At 40.2% G+C, this 22,057-nt stretch overlaps 2 protein-coding genes, 1 long non-coding RNA gene and 1 pseudogene across 15 annotated transcripts in view; 3 read left to right on the top strand and 1 right to left on the bottom strand.

The window, feature by feature from the left end:
* UEVLD (UEV and lactate/malate dehyrogenase domains) overlaps window positions 1-8,049 on the top strand; it is a 50,829-nt gene extending 42,780 nt beyond the window's left edge. For 8 of the 13 annotated variants that reach the window (XM_025459708.3, XM_025459714.3, XM_049099095.1 and 5 more), the window contains 3 exons: window positions 1,832-1,895; window positions 4,045-4,168; window positions 5,164-8,049. In XM_025459708.3, coding sequence (XP_025315493.1) covers window positions 1,832-1,895; window positions 4,045-4,168; window positions 5,164-5,331 — 356 coding nt within the window. In that variant the 3' untranslated portion in view covers window positions 5,332-8,049. Of the gene's footprint in view, window positions 1-1,831; window positions 1,896-4,044; window positions 4,169-4,289; window positions 4,620-5,163 lie in introns of those variants that run through there. The other 5 variants (XM_049099096.1, XM_025459710.3, XM_049099094.1 and 2 more) reach the window with 4 other exon arrangements.
* On the bottom strand, window positions 3,141-11,624 carry LOC112667410 (uncharacterized). Its single transcript, XR_007404722.1, has 2 exons — window positions 11,465-11,624; window positions 3,141-4,647 (listed from the first exon to the last, which is right to left on the bottom strand). It is a non-coding gene; the product is annotated as an uncharacterized LOC112667410 (long non-coding RNA).
* On the top strand, window positions 8,758-10,418 carry LOC112667729 (developmental pluripotency-associated protein 4-like; annotated as a pseudogene).
* TSG101 (tumor susceptibility 101) overlaps window positions 11,612-22,057 on the top strand; it is a 42,266-nt gene continuing 31,820 nt past the window's right edge. The window contains exons 1-3 of the mRNA XM_025459716.3: window positions 11,612-11,790; window positions 17,211-17,295; window positions 20,187-20,252. Coding sequence (XP_025315501.1) covers window positions 11,749-11,790; window positions 17,211-17,295; window positions 20,187-20,252 — 193 coding nt within the window. The 5' untranslated portion in view covers window positions 11,612-11,748. The remainder of the gene's footprint in view (window positions 11,791-17,210; window positions 17,296-20,186; window positions 20,253-22,057) is intronic.

The following is a 22,057-nucleotide window of genomic DNA, read 5'->3' as shown; positions in this document are numbered from 1 at the left end:
TAAAAATGCTGTATTTCATTTAGCAGACATTTCCCCCAATTTTCTATCTATTGTGACTATCAATAATGTACAGAAAATTTTTAGTAAGAAATTCATATATAACCATTCTAAGTAAAAAGTATTTTTTAAAATCTCTTAATCTGTCCACATATATTTTTCATATAACAGTTTTGGGTTTTGCTTTTTTTGTCTTAATGTAAAAGCGTAAAAGGATTCTTTCTTTCTTTCTTTCTTTCTTTCTTTCTTTCTTTCTTTCTTTCTTCTTCTTCCTTCCTTCCTTCCTTCCTTCCTTTCCTTCCTTCCTTCCTTTCTTTCCTTCTTTTCTTTCTTTTTTCCTTTTCTTTCTTTTCTTTCTTTTCTTTCTTTTCTTTCTTTCTTTCTTTCTTTCTTTCTTTCTTTCTTTCTTTCTTTCTTTCTTTCTTTCTTTCTTTCTTTCTTTTCTTGCTTGCTTGCTTGCCCTGAAGCAGGGGGAGGGACAGAGGGAAAAGGAGAGGAGACAGGAGACTCTCCATTGAGCATGGAACCCAATGTGGGGCTCAAGTTCGTGACCCTGAGATCATGATCTGAGCCAAAATCAAGAATCTGAAGCTCAACCCAGCTACCCAGGCACTGCTTAACATACAAGCTTTTACATTTTTTTTTTCGTTTTTTTCAATTTAACTGTTGCAAGCATGCTTTGATAAAATTTTGGATTGTGTTGTGAAGTCAGTTCTGCATCATCTCCTGTGCATTCTATACCATAGTTAAAAATACATGAGAGGACTCAAAAGATCACATGGCCCCGGTCTCCTGCAAGCTTATAATCAGTTTGAGGAAGAGGTACCTGGATGCATATGTTGTCCTTTGTTGCTGACCCATCACTAAATGGCCTAATTTTGAATGCAGTGTAGAAGACTTATATGTTGGGGTGCTTGGGTGGCTCAGTCGGTTGTGTTTGACTCCTGATTTTGGTTCAGGTTGTGATCTCAAGTGTTGTGAGATGGAGCCCCAGGTCAGGTTCAGTGGGGGGTCTGCTTGAGATTCTCTCTGTGCTTCCCCCCCTGCACCCTTTCTTTCTCTAAGATAAATAATCTTTTAAAAAAGACTTCTATCTTAAACATAGTCTTTATATCCAAATGTATTTTTATTTTGCCTACCCCAGTACAGGTTTGTGTCAAAGAATGTCTTCACACAGATGAGAAATAGATGAACATTAGGAGGATTTCAACATGTTTCTGGCAGTTTCTATTTAATACTAAAATGTAGTAAATGTCCAATTTATTGTATGTATTAAATGTGTAAATATCCAATTCATGCTCATAGCTTTGAATTTTTGAATTGTTTTTATAAATGATGTAATGAAATGAAATGGTAACCCAAAAGATCCTCTTAGCAAACAGGACCCTGCCTCTCAGGAAAAACAGCTGTGGAAATCGAGGCAAAATAGGTGACCAAATTATTCCTTACCTGGTGAAAGAAATTATTCTCATTGTGTTCCCAAATGGAGCAATTACTAAGGGTTTGCAGTGCTTGGAAGTCTATTATACACAGCCTGCTGAGCAAAGAAACTTTCTCCTTGGACAGTAAAACGGCCCTTGTAGAACTAGTGTTGATGAGAGAACACAGATCCTGCAGACCGCAGATAGGCTCTGGGAATCATGTTTTGGGGGGATTGCAACTCCCAGGCGGTTGGCACAGCCTACCCAGTGCCATCAGTGGAAAACTATTTCTAGAAAGGGAGGAAAGTATTTAGTTTAACACAGAGACCCTTGACTGCAGATGATCATTTATCACATCTTTATCCTAAGGGAGTTGTTGGCAACTTATAATTAATTTTTCCTTTAATTTCTAGTGCCTATATGGGGTGGCCAAGAAGAGGTAATGAGTCATAACTCTCAGGTGCAGTTGTCCACCAGGTAACAGTGTCAATTTGCATTTACCCAATTGAAAATCATGTACTTCATAGCTATCATTACAACTGTTCACACAGCATGCCCTTACCAGGCTTCTGCCAGCAAACTTAGCTAGTATGGACAATTCCAAAGTACAAGGGAATAATGCTTTCTAGTCTTTAGTTTTTTATCTGAAAGAAGATCCAGGAGTGGTTTGCAAATTTTATTTTACATACACAGTGGACACATAAAGGATGAAACAGGTTTCTTATTTGTAGTCCGTGATTTCCTGCTCTGATAGGTCAACATCTGAGGATATTACGAATTTTCTTAATGTAGAAAGAATTTGTCCATATCACTTAAAATTAATACAGGGGTGCCTGGGTGGCTCGTTTAGTTGAGCATCTAACTCTTGGTTTTGGCTTAGGTCATGATCTCAGAGTCATGAGATCGAGCCCCACATTGGGTGCTGTGCTCAGCAGGGAGTCTTCTTGAGATTCTCTGTCTCTCCCTCTCCCCCACTTGCATGTTCTTTAAGTAATAAATCTTTAAAAAGTAATATATATTTATTGATCATACATAAATACATTTGGAAACTACTCTAATATGAATGGATAAGCCATATAAGTTCAGGGAAAAATAAAAATAAATAAAAAATAAACAGTATTGAGCAAACCACTGTTTATTAGGTGCAAGCCCTCATCCATACCATTTAGTATGGGTGACACAGGGGATCCCTGGGTGGCTCAGCAGTTTCGCGCCTGCCTTTGGCCCAGGGCGCGATCCCGGGACTCCGGGATCGAGTCCCACATCAGGTTCCCGACATGGAGCCTGCTTCTCCCTCTGCCTGTGTCTCTGCCTCTCTCTCTCTCTCTGTGTGTCTATCATGAATAAATAAAAATAAATCTTTAAAAAAAAATAGTATGGGTGACACAGTAATCAAATCTCACAACTAAATGTACAGATAGATCCTTCTTTTACCTTTGATCAGCAATCTTCCAAGGCCTGTGCCCTACAGTTTGTACTCCACACATTGTGTATTTTTATGCCATGTGTTGTCTTACCATCACATAATAACATACATTTCTGCAGTTCAGTAGAAATTTTTAGCTTTTTAAACCTTCAGCTTAAAGACTTTTAGACTATAACTGGAAAGAATATCCTCTTACTGCGAAGAGTAGTGTTTTATATAATCCATTCCGATCTGATTCTGTGTAATCCCGCATTTATAAGGAAAGAATTATAAAAGGAAGAAATCAAACATGTCTATTTAATTTATATCATTTTTATTATTTACGAAGAGAATGTGTGCTATTATAAAACTCATATATTGCAGATATCTATAAAAGAGAAAGTGAAAAGCTGGGGGTAATCCCACTCTCCAGAGACAACTACTGTTAACAGCTTAGGGTGCACATATCCAAATATTTTCCCAATGCTTATGCAAACATTATCATTATTATTTTTATTATTTGTAAAATAATAAATGTATGCTATTCATATTATCTTGAAACTTAGTTTGTTTCCTTTATAATAAATCTTGGACATTTTTCCATATTACATATAAATATACCTCATTCCTTTCTGGAGCTATGCAGTACTACATTTGGATAGTGATTTATTGAACCACCCACCCCTCTTTTGAGGAGTTGTTTCCAGGATTTTTGCTGTCTCACACAAGGCAAACATGCATATATATTTGCATACTTGAGCATTTTGTAGTGGAATAAAATCCCTCAAGATTTTATTTAATCCCTCAATAAAATTCTAGATCACATGTTGTTAAATCTTCCTCCTAAAAGATTATATTACCTTCCACTCTCAACAGCAGTTATGGGAATGCCTGTTTCTCTGTAGCTTCTCCAAAAGTATTTATCAATCTTTTTAAATTTGTCTATTTTGATAGGTGACACTGGTGTATTATTTTAACTCATATGTAAGTATTAGTAGATGTAAGCTGCTTTTTATGATATTAAGCTATTTGTATTTTCTCTCTGTGAATGACCTGCCTGACATTTTAAGAAAAGTTTAATCATTAGATTATTTGTAGGCTTTCCTGACAATTGCTATATAACTTACTTCTGAATCAAAAAATTAATACCTTAAATGGTCTAAAACTGAATGCATACTTTGTTAATTTCCTGAGTTTTTTGTTTTTGTTTTGGTAACCTAGAGCCATGGAACTGTTACGGGTTAAAGGTCAAAGATCCTGGTCTGTTGGACTATCAGTAGCTGACCTGGTTGACAGTATTGTAAACGATAAAAAGAAAGTACATTCTGTATCAACTTTAGCAAAGGTAATTGCTATTTTCGTACTCTCATTGTTTTAAAGTTTTAAACTTTTATATTATTAATATAAATCCAGAAAAAGTGCTGCTCATACTAACTCAAGTGTCTTCTGTTATCACTATGTTTTAGAATAACACACTGGAGGAGACAGTTTGATCTAAGCCCTGTCCTGCTTGGTTATGGGAAGTCTGGACTTCTTCCAGCTTTCTTCTCCTCTTCCCACCCAATGTAATTTTGGGGAAGGCTCAAGAAATGTTTGTATATTCCATAAAGTTCTTCTGGTTGTCACTTAGCACCTCAGCCATTCATGTCACCCCAGACTGACATGCCAGCTTGTCTTAGCTGGTCGTCAGTCTGCTTCTCCAGTTCAGTTTGACCTTGACCACTCTGTCCCAAGCATAAAATCCCTAAAGCACAGCTAAGACGAGGCACAAATGCTTCACCACATTTTCTTGAAAACTTCAAAATATCAGGAGGGAAATAAAACCTGGAAAGGAAAGCTTAAAACAGGTTACTGTATTTAACTGGGCCCCTCCCCAGTCCACCCCGATCATCTTTTTTCTCAGCCTCTGACCCACTACCAGCAGGCTTAGTTCACCTCCCCACAGAGCGGCTGTCTCTGAACACATGCCTCCTGTCTCACACACATTTTCTTAAGTAATCATGAGTTTGGAAATTAAATGAACACAACTTTTTTTTGTTTAAGGTTGAAACAAAAGTTCAACTCATATCTGCTTTTCTACTACAACTAGAAAAGCAGGGAAGTATCCATATTTGTGATACTAATTTTTTGCAGTGGGATGCCTGGGTGGCTCAGTGGTTGAGCATCTGTCTTTGGCTCAGGTCATGATCCCGGGGTCCTGGGATCGAGTCCTGCAGGGAGCCTGCTTCTCCCTTTGCCTATGTCTCTGCCTCTCTCTCGGTCTCTCATGAATAAATAAAATCTTAAAAAAAATTTTTTTGCAGTGACTTAGCACTATCATAAACTCTTTTTTTTTTTCAGGGATATTATGATATAAATAATGAAGTGTTCTTAAGTTTGCCTTGCATCGTAGGAACCAGTGGGGTATCTGAAGTCATCAAAAACACAGTGAAGGAAGATACAGTGACTGAGAAACTCCAGAGCAGTTCATCATCAATCCATGATCTCCAACAACAGTTAAAACTGTGATTTTAAAGTTGTTACCAGGAAGGAAAGGTCATTTAATTTTGCCAACATATATAGGGTTGAGAACTTCTATATCTTATTACTTACCCTTACAAACTGCTTGGTTATGGTGGGTTTCCAGTTAGCTTTGTAATTTGAAACCTTAGGGAGTTAGATAAGGAGGGGGGAAAAATATAATTTTCTTTGTTGCTCTTGAGCTATCTAAACCATTCTTTAAACCTCAAGCAGAAGTAGACATTCATATACAATATGCATCATTAAAATTTATGGATCCTCAACTAATAGCACACTCAGCACTTTGGGAATATTTTGAAAGTAATATATTTTTAAAAGAAAATGACTCCTTGACTGTTAAACACAATACGTTGAAGGGCCAATATTGATTGACAGAGTCTGCTAGGGGTACTTTCAAAAGATCCCTGGCCTAAGGTATTGTTTCTTCTTTAAAATATATTTGGTAGTTATGAGAAAGCATTTTATTTTTCCTCTTCAAATTAATTAGCTACCAAAAAATTAAAGAATTTTATGTGCACTTTCAAGTTTTTGATATGTGTACTTTCAAGTAGTAAAAGGGAAAGTGAAAATTTTTAATATTTGAAGAAAAAGTGTAGTTAAATTTCCAATGGGGCTATCCTTTCTGAAATTTTTTTTTATAACCTCTTCTTGGGCTATCCAATAGATCTCCAACATTTTAAAAGCCTATTATGTTATTAGTATCATAGAGAAAGATGTATTTTTAGTGGAAATAGACTATGAAAAAAAGCCAAGCAATTTACTTTAAAGGTAAAATATGAGGCTTTCATAAAAACCAATAGTCCTAAGGGGAAGAGGTAAGATGAACTGGCTGTTCTGAACAGATCCACTCCTGAAGAACCACTCCTGAAGAAATGATTCAGAGTATGCTTGCCTTATGGGTCAATAACAATAACTTCGTATGTGAAAGCGTATTATTACAGATGTGACACACAACTAATAGTAATAGCTAACACTAACACTTCTATTTCAGGCAGGATGATGAGCACTTTATTATTTTAATTGAATACTGAAAATAATCCACTGAGGTAGGTTTTATCATTTTATAGAGGAGAAAATTGAGGTGCGCAGGTGTCACGGCCAAGGGGCACTTATCCACACAGCCTCTTCTTTTTCTAAGTGCTAGAAGGAAGAAAAAGCCTAACAGCCAAAATAGTTATCACAAGACCATAAAGCTGGGGTTCTGTACACTATGGCAGGATTACTTCTACTCTCATGTAGGGACTGTCTTTCTTTTTTATTCCAACAGAGTTTTTTGAAAGGTTGATTCCCTGACTTCCCAGACTTGCCCTCAGCAAACAGCAAAGGAGAGTGTGCAGGGAGACAGGTGTTTGCTTATTTATTTATTCGTTCAGATGGCATTGCCTGGAAGCCTACAACATACCAGGCTCTATACTGGGCACTGCAGATACAGTGGGGAGCAAACCTGGACTTGGTGCAAGCCTATGTGGTCCATACAATGTAGTATGGAAGACACAGTCATCAACTCTCCGAACTAAATGTACAATTGCAAGTATAATTAGTATTGTGAAGAAGTCCCAGGGTCTTTGAAAGCATATAATGGGTAAATCCAAACCTGGTCGGAGAGATAGGAGCCAGGTGGTTTATAAGGGGCAGACACATCCTAGTTAGAAACAGTGAAACGAATGCCGATTTAATAATGGATGCTTATAATGAGCTTAAATCATAGAATGAAATTATACTCAGTGTCTCATGTTTAAGAAAGTAGAAAAATATAGAATACATTTGGAAAGATTCCCATGAGAATTACCTAGGGAAAAAACCATGGCCATTTGAAGAGATAAGGAATTAGTTCTGTGTAAGTTCACTAGGTGGGTAGGTTATATTGGTGTTACTCTTAACAATGTATCCTCACTGTTGTGTTGCATGAAATAGGGAAGTAAAACTGAAAGAACCATTTCTTATATTTGTCAAACTAGCCTTTTCTAGTATCTGTGATCTAATTAGAAATTAGACAATTTCTAATACGCTCTTCAACCTAACTGCAAAACACTGTGTAATAGATGAATTACCCAGCATTCACTCTATTAATTAGAAGTGAAGGTCAATGAATGCAATACAACATACTTATTGAGCATCTACTGTTATCCCAAGTACTGTGTTAGAATTTGAGTATTCAAAGTTGAGTAATAGCCTTTGCCCTGCGGAAGCCCACCATATAGAAATAATTGTCAGTTATTTCCTTAAATGTTGAGTATTATCAGTCATGTTGTAAGTACCATATGTAAGTCAAGAAGCAGTCTCACCACTACCTCACTATGATTTGGTGATTAATTGCCATTCACGGTTCTTCTGTTTAACTTTCACTTTTTCGTTTTTCCAAAATCATGCAGCATCTGTTTTTGTTATGATTTTTAGTGGGGCTTGGATTAAAATGCTTTGATTTTGTGATGCAGAGATATTTTATTTTCCAATTTACATTGTAGCTTTCCTTAAATATCAAGAACAATGAGTAAAATAAACTTTGACTTTAAAATCACCAGAAGCGACACCTGGGTGGCTCAGTGGTTGAGCATCTGCCTTTGGCTCAGGGTGTGATCCCAGGATCCCGGGATGGAGTCACACATTGGGCTCCCCACAAGGAGCCTGCTTCCCCCTTTGCCTATGTCTCTGCCTCTCTCTGTGTGTCTCATGAATAAATAAATAAAATCCTAAAAAAAGAAATCACCAGAAGATGCCTAATTTGTTGAAAGAGTGGAAGGAAATTTATTCAGTTTGAGAAAAAGTTTCTTTCATACAATTGATACAGTACCCAGGATATTTATTTATTCTTAAGTGCAAAATTAAGAGACTGGCTTTTGTTAATTGTTTTCAAGCTTTTAAAAATTACTTTTAGCAAAAAAAAAAAAAATTCAAACAATGTATTACCTGCACTTCCCAATTGATAAAAAGCACAGTTGCTTTGAGGGTATTTCTGAATTAGCCGTGGCTCTAAGACCAGTTTGAGAACTACTTTGCTTTTAAGTGACACAAAAGGGGTGCAGTGGAAAGACAGACTGCCCTATAGTTAGGGTTGATAGAGCTGTGTGCTTAACTAACACATGGTGTCCATATCCAAAAACCTGATACCTGTTGGGTTAGCCTGTGCCTGTGTGTTGGCAGTAATCTAAGATACTTCCACATGGTTTCATTTAGGCCCTCTGTTTGTGACCTCACATGTAGATTTAGAAGGGGCGAGACTTTTCCTTTTGTCAACCTTGACTTCTCTTTGGATGTGAAGAAAGCAAAAGGCAAAAAGAACTCCACGAAGTGGGGAAAGACTATCTGGCTGGCCAATCCCAACCTGTATCTGAAGAAGCCAAAGAGAAACAGCAGGCTTCTGGTGAACCAAAGTTACCAGGAACCTCAGCAAGTGGGACCAAACGGAAAAGATCTATGAAAGAAGGCGAAGCTTCCTGTTCAGAAAAGATAGCACAAGGCAAGAATACAAGAGTAAGAATTTGGAAGAAAATCCCAGTTCCTCCATTACCTTTGAAACTGTCACCACCCTAGTTGCTTCACTGAGACATCCTGCGGGCCTGCCTGGTGCCAAGAACTCAAGCTGAGCACCTAAGGCCAGAAATTAGATGTACAGAAGCGAATCTGCAAATATGCTTACCCAGACCAAAAGAACATTCCTGTCACCGCAGAGGACGCCAAGATTCTCACACAGACAAAGAAGATTGATGATGGACAAGGGGGAAATGTCTCTGGAAAGTCCTGGAACAAAGATACCTTCTGATGGAACCACCCTCCTGAAGTGGCTGCCCCGGAGGGATCTCCTGCTTTCCTAGAGTGGGTCAATACTGTTGTGACAACTTTGGCCCCAAATGCCACGTTTGCCTTCTGGTCCAGAACTACAGCCCGCGCTGGGAAGATGGAGACAGTGGCATCGCCACAGGAGGCCCATGGTGTCAAGTGGTGTGGTCCATGGGAGAAGTATGCCTGCAGACACAGAAGGTTGGGTTCACCTGCAATTTCATGCAGGACAAGCCTGGGTGCCTGAAAAGCCGGGAGAGTATGCGCCCTCTTCTTGCTCCCCAGTTGTAACTTCCCACCCCCACAGCTGGAGGACAATACGCTGTGCCCTAAATGTGTTCCCAGGAATAAGGTGTTAATGAAAAGCCTCCAATGAGCTTTCAATAGCACGAAAAGGGACACAGCTGTGATTATAATCAATGGTACAAAGAGAACTACAATCAACTCCGTGGTGCCATTGATGGCCGGACTGTAGGCTGCTCACACCTTCCATGCTTCCTGCTTACAGGGACACAGGCTAGGGCATCGCAAATGTTACCCTCCAGCCTCCACTGGGGCCTGTGGCTTCATGGGTTGCAGATGCAGGGGCTCTTAGGTTTTAAATTGGAAGAGCATTTCAGAAATTACCATTCATTCTACTCAATAAGAAGAAAAAGTCATTCATACTACCAAAAACGTTTACCCTTCTGTAATAGAAGTGACCTTAACTTTTATTTTTTATTATTTTTTAAAAGATTTTATTTATTCATGACAGAGACAGAGAGGCAGAGACACAGGCAGAGGGAGAAGCAGGCTCCATGCAGGGAGCCTGACGCAGGACTTGATCCCGGGTCTCCAGGATCATACCCCGGGCTGAAGGCGGGCACTAAACTGCTGAGCCACCCAGGGATCCCCCTTAACTTCTTTTAAAGTGGAAACCTGAGCCTCGCCTGGCAAAGGGTTTGGGGGTGGGGGGATGGAGTGGGAAGTACAGGTGTGCTTCCATGCTGGATTTCTCTGCAGTTCTAACTCCTCCAGAGATGGCTACACCTTCTTAGGTTCAGGACTTCAGGCTGCTGAGTATTTTAAACCAAAGGGAAAGCTGTTATTCTTTCCCACTCTCAAAAACATACTCTTAATATACAAAACATTTTTTGATGTTTTCTTAATACCTGAGACCTCTGTGGTGTGTCTCTGGAATAATAATATAGAACACTTTGCGGGTTATTTCTACTTGTAACTATCATGTGTGTTTCTAATGCTTAAAAATATTTAAGGGTACTTCTGAATAATAAATTTATAATGTATTAGATTTTAAATTGTATATCATCTATTGTATATAGGAGGCCATATGCATTGTGGGCAAATTATTAATATTCTTAACTCAGGATTAAGCCAAAAATCATGATTTTCTTTGGCATGATTCTTTTTTAAAACCACTCAAATGAAGTATGAGTAACATTAAAAAAAAAAAACCTATACATTTAATGTATATAATTTGATGAGTTTGATTCGTTTAGAATTTTGTGTCCTTCCTAAATTTATACTGCTGTGGTTCTTAGAAAAGATTTTTCCCCACTTGTGTTCTTATGGCAGTTTCCAGCATTGTTTTATTGTTGTGGAATTGGAAATCATGAGATATTTTTCCCCCTCTAATGTACTGGAAGTAGTCAGGAGGAGTCAGAAACCTTGTAACCATTAGGATATGGACAGATTTGGGCAAGGATCCTCAATAAATGTTAAAAATGTCAAAAAAAAAATAGAAGGGGCTTAATACCACAGCCTGTTCCTCATTAGCACTCAGCTAACATCATGCAAACGATCACACTTCATATCCTCAAACCCAGGCTTTACAGCGCCCTGACCGACACGGTGTGCTCCTAAAACTGGCGGTGGGAGCGACAGCGACTGACGATAAACGGCCGCGAGGAACGTGCAGGGACGGCAGACACCGTGGCCATCAAGCACCCACTCTTGCTCCGTACGAGGAGGACCCGAAGAGGAGCCTGCCCCCCACGGCCTGGGCGAGGCCAGCGGGCAGGCCGCCGCGCACGTGCGGAGCGAGGCCCACGCGGGTGCATCGTGCTTCGTGCCACACGGGGGTTCTGACCGGGAGGAAGGGCTTCCGGGGGGGTCCGCGCCTGGGCCCCTGCATGAAGCATGGGGAACTTTTATGCTTAAAAGAACAAGACCTGAGAGCCCGGCGCCGAGCACCGTCTGAGGCAAGCCTCTCATCCCAGGAGGCAGGCAAGGGCTCTCGCCTTCCGTTATCACAAGGGCGAGCCTCCCAGCAGGACCTTCCCGCTCCCCTCCCTGCGTCTGCTCCGCTGGGCTAAGGCCCCCGTGGGCCCCCCGCTCGTCTTACCCCATGGCAAGGCTTCGCCCCTCGCGACGGGCTCCCCCGACGCCTGGGATCCGAGCCGAAGGGCGGGCGACAGCCCTCCGCCCGCGCCGCTCCCGGCCTCCGCCGCTCGCCCCGGAAGTGACGTAACGGAAGCGGAAGAGCCGGCCTGGCGGCCGACTTCCGGTCGCTAGAGGCGGGGGGGTGGGGGGCCGGCTCCTAGGTGTGTGACTGTGTGGGGCGGCCTGGGGCGGCCCCGGAGCGGCTGACCCTCTGCCTGCGGGGACGGGAGTGGCGAGGCGGCCGCCATGGCGGTGTCGGAGAGCCAGCTCAAGAAGATGGTGTCCAAGGTGAGTCCCCGGCGCGCTGGCCGCCCGGCGCGCGCCCACCGCTGCCCTCGGCGCCCGGCGGGGCCTGGCGGGGCTCAGCGCGGCGCGCGTCCCCGGCGGCCCGAGGCCCGAGGCCCGAGGCCCTCTGCGGTGCTCCGGCGTCTCTGCGGCCCCGGGCCCGGGACGCCGCCGCCGGGCGGGGGCGGGGGGGCGGCGGTCAACAAAGGCGCGGAGCCGAGGCCCCCGCCCCCTGCCGCCCGGCCGCGGTCTGCGGGCGGAGCTGGGAGCGGCCGGCCCGGCTTGGACTGAATTCTCCGTGCGAGCGGGTCCTCCGCTCGCGTCCCCGTGGAGGGGCCCGTCCGCCTTCGCCCTGCCGGCCCGGCCCGGCCCCCAGACGTTGTGCCCTTTCCAGTTTTCCGCGCCTCCCGCAGCTCCGCACCCGACCGCGGAGGTCGGGGGCTGCGGGTTCGATGGAGTCGCTTACAAGTGAAAACGTCCGGGGGAGCCTAAATACCGGCCCCTCGACACCTCCACGAGTTCATTCCATGACAGTTTCAGGCACTTAGATTTTCTGAGACAACCGGTTTTGTGCTTCTTGCAGCGCAGACCTGTTTGCTTTGAATCTATAGTCTCCAACCGTTCAAGACCAGGAAAGATAGATATATTTTTTTAATTTCTTAAAACGTAAATAGACATTTTACGTTTTAAAGCAATAAAGTGTTTTGATGATTAAATGTGGCACCTGAAAACCGTGAACTGGGTGATAGTGGGGTTTGTGGTTTGTTTGGTTCCCCCCGCCCCCTTTCTGTTTTCAGTTTGCCAATTAGGAATAAAATGTATGTAACGTGGTTGAGAGTTGAATCTTCTCCCTCCAGTTCAGTGGGTTAGCTCTGGATACTTTTGTCAAAGCAAGAATGGTAGGAATCGAAGTAGGTTAAGCAGTTTTTATTAAAAATAATAAGACACGCACTTGTGTCGTAAGACATGTCTTTGAAAAGTATGCAGTGCGCCCCGCCTGCCTGCCCGCCCGTAAGATCGTCCCTCTAGTCTTTGGCTAAAGAGCAAGTAACTTCCAAAGAGGAAGTGGCAGTTTTCAGAATAAAGCTTCTCTTGGTTGTCTAATTTCTTCTAGGCTTCTTAATTTCTTTTGCTAAAGTAGTTATTCTTAATTATAGAAGAGGTTTGGGGGAGCCCTAGTAGACTATGGCTCAGGTCCATGTTCAAACATTTATATATTACTTTAAAAGACCACTACATTGTTTGACATATCATGTGACTGGAAAGTATCTGTTCCATGCCATTTTTGACGTTTAAATTGATAGTATTAAGGTTTATTCCTTAATAAAGGAATAAAGGAGTGAGTTTGTATGTGTAAGTCTTTATAAGGACAAGAAATATTCAAATAATGGATGTGAATTTTAAAAACCACAATTACGTTTCCTAAACTTCCCGTAGAGGCACCTGCCTTCAAAGACAGAGGCAGAACATCTTTAGAAGATTTTTTTTTTAATATATATATCTCCACTGCCTCCCCCGCCTTCCAACCTCTGTTTACCCTAAGAACAAAAAAAAGATATACAAAAGAGGTGGGAGAGGATATTCAACCCACTTTTTGGTTCTCGGCCCAATATCTGAAAAACTGAGTCTCCTGCAAGTGATAATGTCCGTTCTGAGTATCAGTATTTTTTCTATCCAGCCTACTAATAGATAGGTTGGAATAGAAAGTAGAATAATAAATGGGACTCGTAGAGTTCCTTCTTTCTGGTGGAGAGCTAGCTTCAGGTGTTAGCCTTCGGGGTGGATTTGGTGTGATAATAGGAATTGTTAGCCAGGACCCTTGCCACAATGCCAGGGTGATGGTCCTTTGCTCCTTACCTGATTGTGGGACCGCCATACCTGTCATGGTTCTTGGGGCCACCTGTCTTGACTTAATGTCTGTTTATATATTTATTTATTTTGAGGTAAAATGGACATACAACATACGATATTTTTAATATCTTGTTATACTCTTTACCTTTTAGCATTATCTTGGCTCCCAGTTTAAGTATAACTTTTAGGTATCATCATTTTAGCAATTAACAGAGGTACAGTGTTACCGCTAGTCTAACTTGTTTTACACAAATAACACTTTTCATTTTTCATGTAGGCAACTACCCATATTCTTACACAGTATATCTACAGCATTCCCAGAGGTGGAGTCACTACTAAATAGGTAAAAGAGAACTGACTCATTGAAGATTGCTGTGCACCTCAAACTCTTTTAAGTTCTAAGAATAGAACAGTGAGCAGTTAGACAAAATATTCTTCTGGAATTTAAATTCTTAAAGAAGGCAAGAAAAACTCAGTAGCTACATTAAGTAGTATGCTAAGGTGATGGTGGCTTAGACCAGGATTATAGCCACAGAAGTGTAGTGAGAGGTGATCAGGTTCTGAATATTTTTGAAGGGAGAGCTAATAGGATTTTCTGACAGATTCACTGTGGATGTGAAGAAGAGGCCATCAAGGATAATTTCAAGGGTTTGGTCCTAAGCAGCTGGTTGTGGAAATGGAAGAATGTAGGTGGAGTAGGTTTGGGGGGAAATTAAACAGTTCAGTTTTGTTTTTTTTGTTTTTTTTTGATCATGTTAAATTTGACATTCATGAGACATCCAAGTGAAGGTAACAAACTGGCAGTTGGTTATCCATGCCTGGAATTTCAAAAAGAGGTTCAGACTGGAGTTTTGTTTTGTTTTTTTGTTTTTTTTTTTTTTTTAATTTGTGAGTTAATGTCATATAAATGGTATTTAAAGCCATTAGAGAATCACCAAAGGAGTGAGTTGAAATAAAGAAGAGGACCAAGGACTGAGCTGTAGGGTTCACTAATATTTACAGGTTAAGGGAAGGGAAGGAACCAGCAAAGACACTGAGAAGGAGCAACCACAGAGAGGAGGAAAACAGGCACTGGTGTCCTCAAAGTTTATAGAAGAACATGCTTTAAGAAGGAGTTAACTTGGTCAAATGCTGCTAACAGGTGGAGTAAGATGAAGACTGAGAATTGGCCATTGCATATAGCCTGTGGCAGTTACTGGAGACCTTGACAGTAAATTTCACAGGAAGTGCAAAAGCCTGATTGGAGTGCATTTGAAGAGGATGGGTGTGGGCATCTAGCGGCAGTGGTTGCTAAATCACAGAGAGATACCCAGATAACATATGCTACCTGATGGAAAACACCATCATCTGTGGAATGATCTTAACGGAGAGGGGGAGAGAAGAGGTATGGCAAAGAACTGAAATGTGAAAAAAAAATCATGAGAAAGATCATAACTTTTAGGTCCAATTAGTCATTCACAGGGAATATAAAGGACATAGGAACATAAATATTAAACTGTACAAGGGGATGCAGTTAGCAAAATCCAAAGCATGAGAATCTCTGTAGGACAGATTGAGCAGTTTCGTTAACAAATAGATTCCAAGGGACAGAAATAGAAATGGGCCCACTGACAATGAATAGACAAGTAAAATGTCCCATATCCCTATAATGGAATATTCTTCAGCGGAAAGGAGTAAAGTACTAGTACATGCTGCAACATGAATGTAGCCTAAAAACATGCTAAGTGAAAGAAGTTAGTTGTAAATTATCACATATTATATGATTCCATTTATATAAAATGTCCCAAATAGGCAAATTGTTAGAAACAAGGTAGCGGTTTTCTGGGGTAAATTGGGGGGGGTGGGGGGTGGTCATAAAGGAATGATTGCTAACAGGTACAGATTCCTTCCTCTTGGAAGTGATGAAAATGTTCTTAAATTGTGGTTACACAACTCAGTACCGAAAACCATTGAACTTTACGTAATTTGTTTTAAATGTGTGAATTGTATATGAGTTATCTCAGTAAAACTGTTATGAAAAGAAGGGTGGGAGAGAGAACCTGTGGATTAAAAAAGACCTAAAAGACCTTTAAGCAAATGGCAATGTGTGGACTTTATTTGCATCTCTGTTCAAACAAAATATGACATACAACTCTATATTTGATAATTTTAAGGAAATGGATTAGTTTAGTATAATATTAGTATGATGGGCTTTTTTAAAGCTTTTAAAGCTATACACAGATATTTATGGGCAATACGATATGATGTTACAGTTTGCTGCAGAATAATACAGGAGGAGGGAAAGGTGAATGAGATTATAGATTATGGTTGGCTATGAGCTGATTATTGTTGAAGCCGGGTGTAGGATATAGGGTGCTCATTGTACTATTCTGCCTATGTTTGGATTTGTTTGAAATGTTCCATAATAAGTTCTAAAAAGAATAAGAAAAGAGCCATCACTGACAGCAAATGTAGGGAGTGGTATGAGAAGTGTGGTTGTAGCTGGAGGGGAAGGGCGGTCAGGAATGTGTGTGTGTGAATAAGATGGAGAAATGAGAACAGGTTTCTGTGCTAATAGTACTGATCCCATAGCAGGGAAAAATTTGGACTTCAGGCCAAAAGAAGGCAAGACATGCTGAAGAGAGGCCTTTTAGTACACTTTCTGGATTTATTTCTTAATTTTTCTCCTTTATTGTCTACCACTGTGTCTTTCTGCACTAGTCTCTGAGATTTCTTTGACTATATATTTCTAATCCTCCTATTGATTGCTTGTTTCCCAACGATTGCATTTTTATGTCCAAGAGCCCTTTCTTCTGAGTGTTCTTGTTTCATGGATACAACAGCATTTCTTTGAAGGTATTAATGCTGATTCTTTTTGAAGTTTTCTTCTGCTCTTTGCATTCCTTCTATTACTTAATTCCTTCTTTTCTTTTTGTTTTGGTCTCTGTCCTGCTTCGTGGAGTCTTTCTTTTTGGAGTAGCTGATTGCTTGTCTTTGAGAGAGAAGCACTAAAAGCTGACTGAGAACTTTGTGTACATGGATGGGGCTTGTTAACTGGTGTGCTTTGACGTATTGTAATAAGATGGGGGTCCCTTTCTCCTGAGCTCCCGATCTGTGAAGAACGTGTAAGCCAGGTTCCTCTTTTTCCTGGAGTGTAGTAGTACAAGGCGGGGGTCTGAAAATATGTAGTAAGTGATAAATTGCAAAATAGCTGGTATTGATAACAAATGCTAGAGTTTGGAGGAAAGGGAGAGATCACTATGGGCCAAAAGGAAGTCTGGAAAAGGATTCATTAAGAAGGGGGAGAGAGATGAAAACTAGGTCTTTGAAAAAAGATTAAGATTTGATTTGGTGGAGGTCTTTCAGAGTTGGAAAGAAGAGCTAAAATGGAAGTGAGTAAAGGACTTGAATAGGGAGCAGGAGAGAAAGTATCAAGGTGCCTTCAGGCTATAATTAATGTTAATGATTAGCGAGAACTATTATACTTTTTAAGAAGAATGCTATTAAGAAAATAAGATTTTAAGAAAATTAGCCTCACAGTAAAATATGTGCATTGGTTTTAAACTAAATTCCTGTGTGATTTTGCTTTTCAGTACAAATACAGAGACCTAACTGTACGTGAAACTGTCAATGTTATTACTTTATACAAAGATCTCAAACCTGTATTGGATTCATATGGTGAGTTTATATAATAAAAATTACTATACTTTGAGTTTACTCTTTTTGTTAATAATTGTAGGTTTCCCATTTTCTTTTATGTTCATTTTTCCTTTATAGGACTGAACCTCCAAAAGTGTTGGGGAGATAGGAAATGACACAATCTAGTAACATATTTGTTTAGTTATTTTAAGTTTAAAAAAAAAATAGCAGAACTATGCAAATTTAGACCTAGAGAGGATCTTAAAAATAGTTTATCATTTCCCCAAATTTTATCCATAGTTATGAAGAATGTTCCTTAGGATGAAGGGACAAGTTTGAGCAATTATGAATTAAACAAGATTAAATGGATTTCTTTGCAGCAAGATTTCTCAGAGCCTTTAATATGCTAGTAGTTTCTGCCTCACCAAGAGGGGAGGGAAGAGAATCTATTATACAGTATATCCTAAAATTAATTAAGTACTGAATTTTTTTTTTTTTCTCCCCAGAGCATTTCTTTATATTCTTAGGAACCCATTTTGCAAAATAACATTCTGGAATATCTCTTTCATTTTATAGATGAGGAAAACATTTTTTTAACGTGGTCCTTAATTCTATAGACTAGATAGGGGACTGTGTATCTACTTTCTGTTGAGGTGAAAAAAATTGAGAGTTAAGTAAGAAATGACAATACATAGATTTGTTCTTTGTTTTTATTTTTATTAAGATTTATTGATTTATTTTAGCAAGAGAGAGTGAGCGTGGGGCAGGGGTGGAGGTGGGCAGAGGGAGATGGAGAGAGAAACTCAAGCAGACTCCATGCTAGAGCCCTACATGGGGCTCGATCTCACTCTCCTGAGATCATGACGTGAGCTGAAGCTAAGAGTCAGACAACCAACTGTGCCACCTAGGCGTCCCTAGAGTTCTTTTAGAAAATAAATAGGGTGCCTGGGTGGCTCAGTTGGTTGAGCATCTGCCTTCTGCTTGGGTCGCGATCCTGGGGTCCTGGGATGGAGCCCCCTTCCCCCCCAGTCCGGCTCCCTGCTCAGCAGGGAGCCTGCTTCTCCCTCTCCTCCCCCCTTGTGCTCTCTCTCACTATCTGTCAGTATCTCTGTCTCTTTCCCTCAAAGTGGATAAATAAATAAAAATCTTTTTGTCCCCACCAATCCTAATGTCATCTTCCCAACCCCATGTCCTTGTGAACCCCCCATGTGCCAAGGCCCAGAGAGAACCCCTGCCACCTCCTGTCCATTAGGAGGCTCTCGGCACTGAGGGCAAAGGGCTGGATTTTGTAGGTGCAGTCCTCAGTGTAAATTCTACTCATGGCTAGGGCTCTGGAAACATTAGGAGCCTGATGATGAGAGGTAAGATCGAACAGAGGGACAAGCAGTCCTGAATTTTCTGAATAGCAAAGACATGAACTGGAATTTCTCTCCCAAACATAGGGCACGATAACTCCTTCCTGTCCACCCACTGTAGTGTGGTATTTAGATCTGGGAAAACCTCTTATTACTAGAATTAGAGTTAATTTAAAAATGGCCCCAATGAAGGGGAAAAAAGTGACCTGGGCTAGAACTTTACAGTAAGTGTATGGTTTTTACTGCGTGCTAAAAGAATAAATATGTTTGTCTAAACTGACAAGGAGGGATCCCTGGGTGGCGCAGCGGTTTAGCACCTGCCTTTGGCCCAGGGCGTGATCCTGGAGACCCGGGATCGAATCCCACGTCAGGCTCCCGGTGCATGGAGCCTGCTTCTCCCTCTGCCTATGTCTCTGCCTCTCTCTCTCTCTCTCTGTGACTCATAAATAAATAAAAATTTTTAAAAAAATAAAAAATAAAAAAAAAATAAACTGACAAGGAGGGGCGCCAGGAGGGCTCAGTCAGCTAAGCATCAGACTCTTAATTTTGGCCCAGGTCATGATCTCATGGACTGTGGGATCCAGCACTATGTTAGGCTCCTTGCTCAGCACAGAGTCTGCTTAAGTTTCTCTCCCTCTCCCTCCACTCCTACCCCTGCTCACTTGCACACCTCCTTTCTCTCTCTCTAAGTAAATAAATAAAATCATTAAACTGACAGTGACTCCAGCATTACTGAATACATTTTACATAGCTTTATATGGCTAGACCAAGTCTAAACCATTGCTATCACCATGTTTTTACAGTAATTAAAACCTTAAATTTAAATAAGGTGATTTTTTTAAGAAAGTACATAATCAGAATAAATTATAGCACAGATTATAATTGTCAGTACTAAGTATAAACAGATCAACAGTACAGTCCTGTGTTCTTGTACTGCACATTACAGCTTTTTCCTTAAGCGATAGTGTTCATCTAAATCATTATTACAAATAATAGCAGTCCATATAATATAATGTACCCTAGTTATAATCAGTTACAGGCAGAGAAACCTACATGATATGAGAAATACTTGTATTGAAAGATGTCTATTTGACTGAAAACATTTTCTTTTTAATACTGTGGTTTGGTACTACATTGGGATTGAGAATGACTTTGTGTAGGGATAAACATCTGGGCAATCTAAAATTTAGTGATCCTAGGTTAATATTTAGTATGATATTAGTTGATGGTGGTTTGTAAGTAACTTTATAATCATATTAGTTGGGGACCGAGAGTTTATATTTGCTGGGACTCTAGCACATTCATTTTTCCAAGTAATTCAAAGCATCTTTTCTTTACTCATTTAACAAACTATAGAAATGATCCCTGAAAGTATAGTCTTTCTTTACTCATTTAAAAGCTTATCCTACGAGTGAATCAACAAAGGATATTTTGTTATTGGACAAAATAGATGGGACATTAACAAGTTAGCTCCTTTCAAGGGTAATGAGTTTTAGCCAGTGTTTCTGAAAGAATAATTTATATGGGAGTATCTGTGAAAATGCTCATGATTGAATCATTATTCTTTCCTTTCAGTTTTTAATGATGGCAGTTCCAGGGAACTCATGAACCTCACTGGAACAATTCCTGTGCCTTATAAAGGTAAAGATTTTATGTAATTTATGTTTCCAGTATAGATGCATTGTGATTCACCTAGTAGGTTGCCAAAGACTTACAAGTAAATAAGTAAATTAAACCTACTTTCTCCTGACTTTAATGATAATATAGAGATTTTAACTTTTATTCTAATTGAACTGCATTTGGCAGCAGCACCTAATATTTTCAGCTTTTTTTCCCCTTCTTTACTAAAACCTATCAACAAATAAGTGCTCAGTGTTTTAGAAGAGTTTGATGTTTCATAGAAGCAGGGAATCTTAGAACTAGAAAGAGATTTTTTTTTTAAGATTTTATTTATTTATTCATGAGAGATAGAGAGAGAGAGGCCCAGGCAGAGAGAGAGAAACAGGCTCCATGCAGGGATCCCGACAGAGTCAATACTGGGTCTCCAAAATCAACTGGGTCTCCAAAATCAGGCCCTGGGCCGAAGGCAGGTGCCAAACCGCTGAGCCACCCCGGCATCCTGGGATTTTTTTTTTAATAAAGATTTTATTTTTAAGTAATTTCTACAGCCAACATGGGGCTTGAACTTACAACCCTGAGAGTAAGAGTTATGTGCTGTACCAGCTGAGCCAGCCAGGCACACCTAGAGATTTTCGATGCCTTGTAGTTCAGTCTCCCATCGCATCCAGACTTTTCCAACGGTGGGAAGCTGTGTAATCTAATGGCTAAGATAGGGGCTTCAAAGTCAGGATGGAGTAAGGTTTCAGTTCTCTGTAATCTGTCATTTTGGTGACAGTGAACAATTGGATGATAGAACTCACTACAAAAAGTATTCATTGTGATCATGTAAGGACTTAGCACAGAGCCTGGCATGTAATAAACAGATATCAAAAAATAGCTATTATTTATAGTTGTAAAGTCTGTGTTAACACTAATGATGGATAATTATGTCTTTTCTTAGCCAGTCAGCCAGCCTCTGCTGGAATACTTACAGTGATAAGGGAGCTTTAGCTTCATGAACAACTGTTCTCTTTTTGGACAGCTCTTTTTCTTGCTTATTCCTCAGGAGTACTTAAGATCTGTGTCTCTCTAACACCCATTGATTTTATATAGTATTTGCTGTGCATGAGGCATAGGGAATGGGGCTGGGCATACATAAAGGATGTACCTTCTATGGAAGAATAGGAACACAGAATAGGAATAACAGAGGAAATAGGAAAAACAAATAGGAAAAACAGAGGAAGTAAATAGTTATTAAATGTATTCTGTAACTGCTGTAGAATGATAAAATGTAAAGGTGCTGTGAGATTACAGAGGAGAATAAGTCCATGTGGGAAGGTCATGGAGGAAACGACATTTGAATTTACTATTAAAGGCTGAGTCAGCCATTTATTATCAGAATGGACATTCCAGGCAGAGGGAGAAAACGCTTGAGCATCAGCATTGTATAAAGTAGCTATGATGAATTTTGGGTGGACTGAGTAAAATTCAGGATTATTGACTTCACCTTTGCTCTCAGGAGATAAGTTGGGTAGGAGAATAGTTATATGGTGGGGAGAGGGAGGCAGGAAACTGGCGTAATTAGACATTTATGATAGATAGACATACCTAAATAAACCTTTTCTCTTCCCTCACCATTGTTTATATGGCATAGTTCCTAAGCCTAAGTAATTCTGTAGAATTCTTTGTTTTAAATTCTTTGTTTTCACAAAGAATTCTGGGTGATGGAAATACACTAATGTATTATGTTAGGGTATATTCTATTGGAGTTGGATTTTTTCCCATTGTAGATGAAATTTTGGGTAAAAAATAAATCCAAAGTCCTACAACTGATTTCATTTAAGTGC

The sequence above is a fragment of the Canis lupus genome, chromosome 21, assembly GCF_003254725.2.
Source record: "Canis lupus dingo isolate Sandy chromosome 21, ASM325472v2, whole genome shotgun sequence".
In the NCBI taxonomy this organism is placed as follows: Eukaryota; Metazoa; Chordata; class Mammalia; order Carnivora; family Canidae; genus Canis; species Canis lupus.
This window is presented reverse-complemented; position numbering and strand designations above follow the sequence as displayed.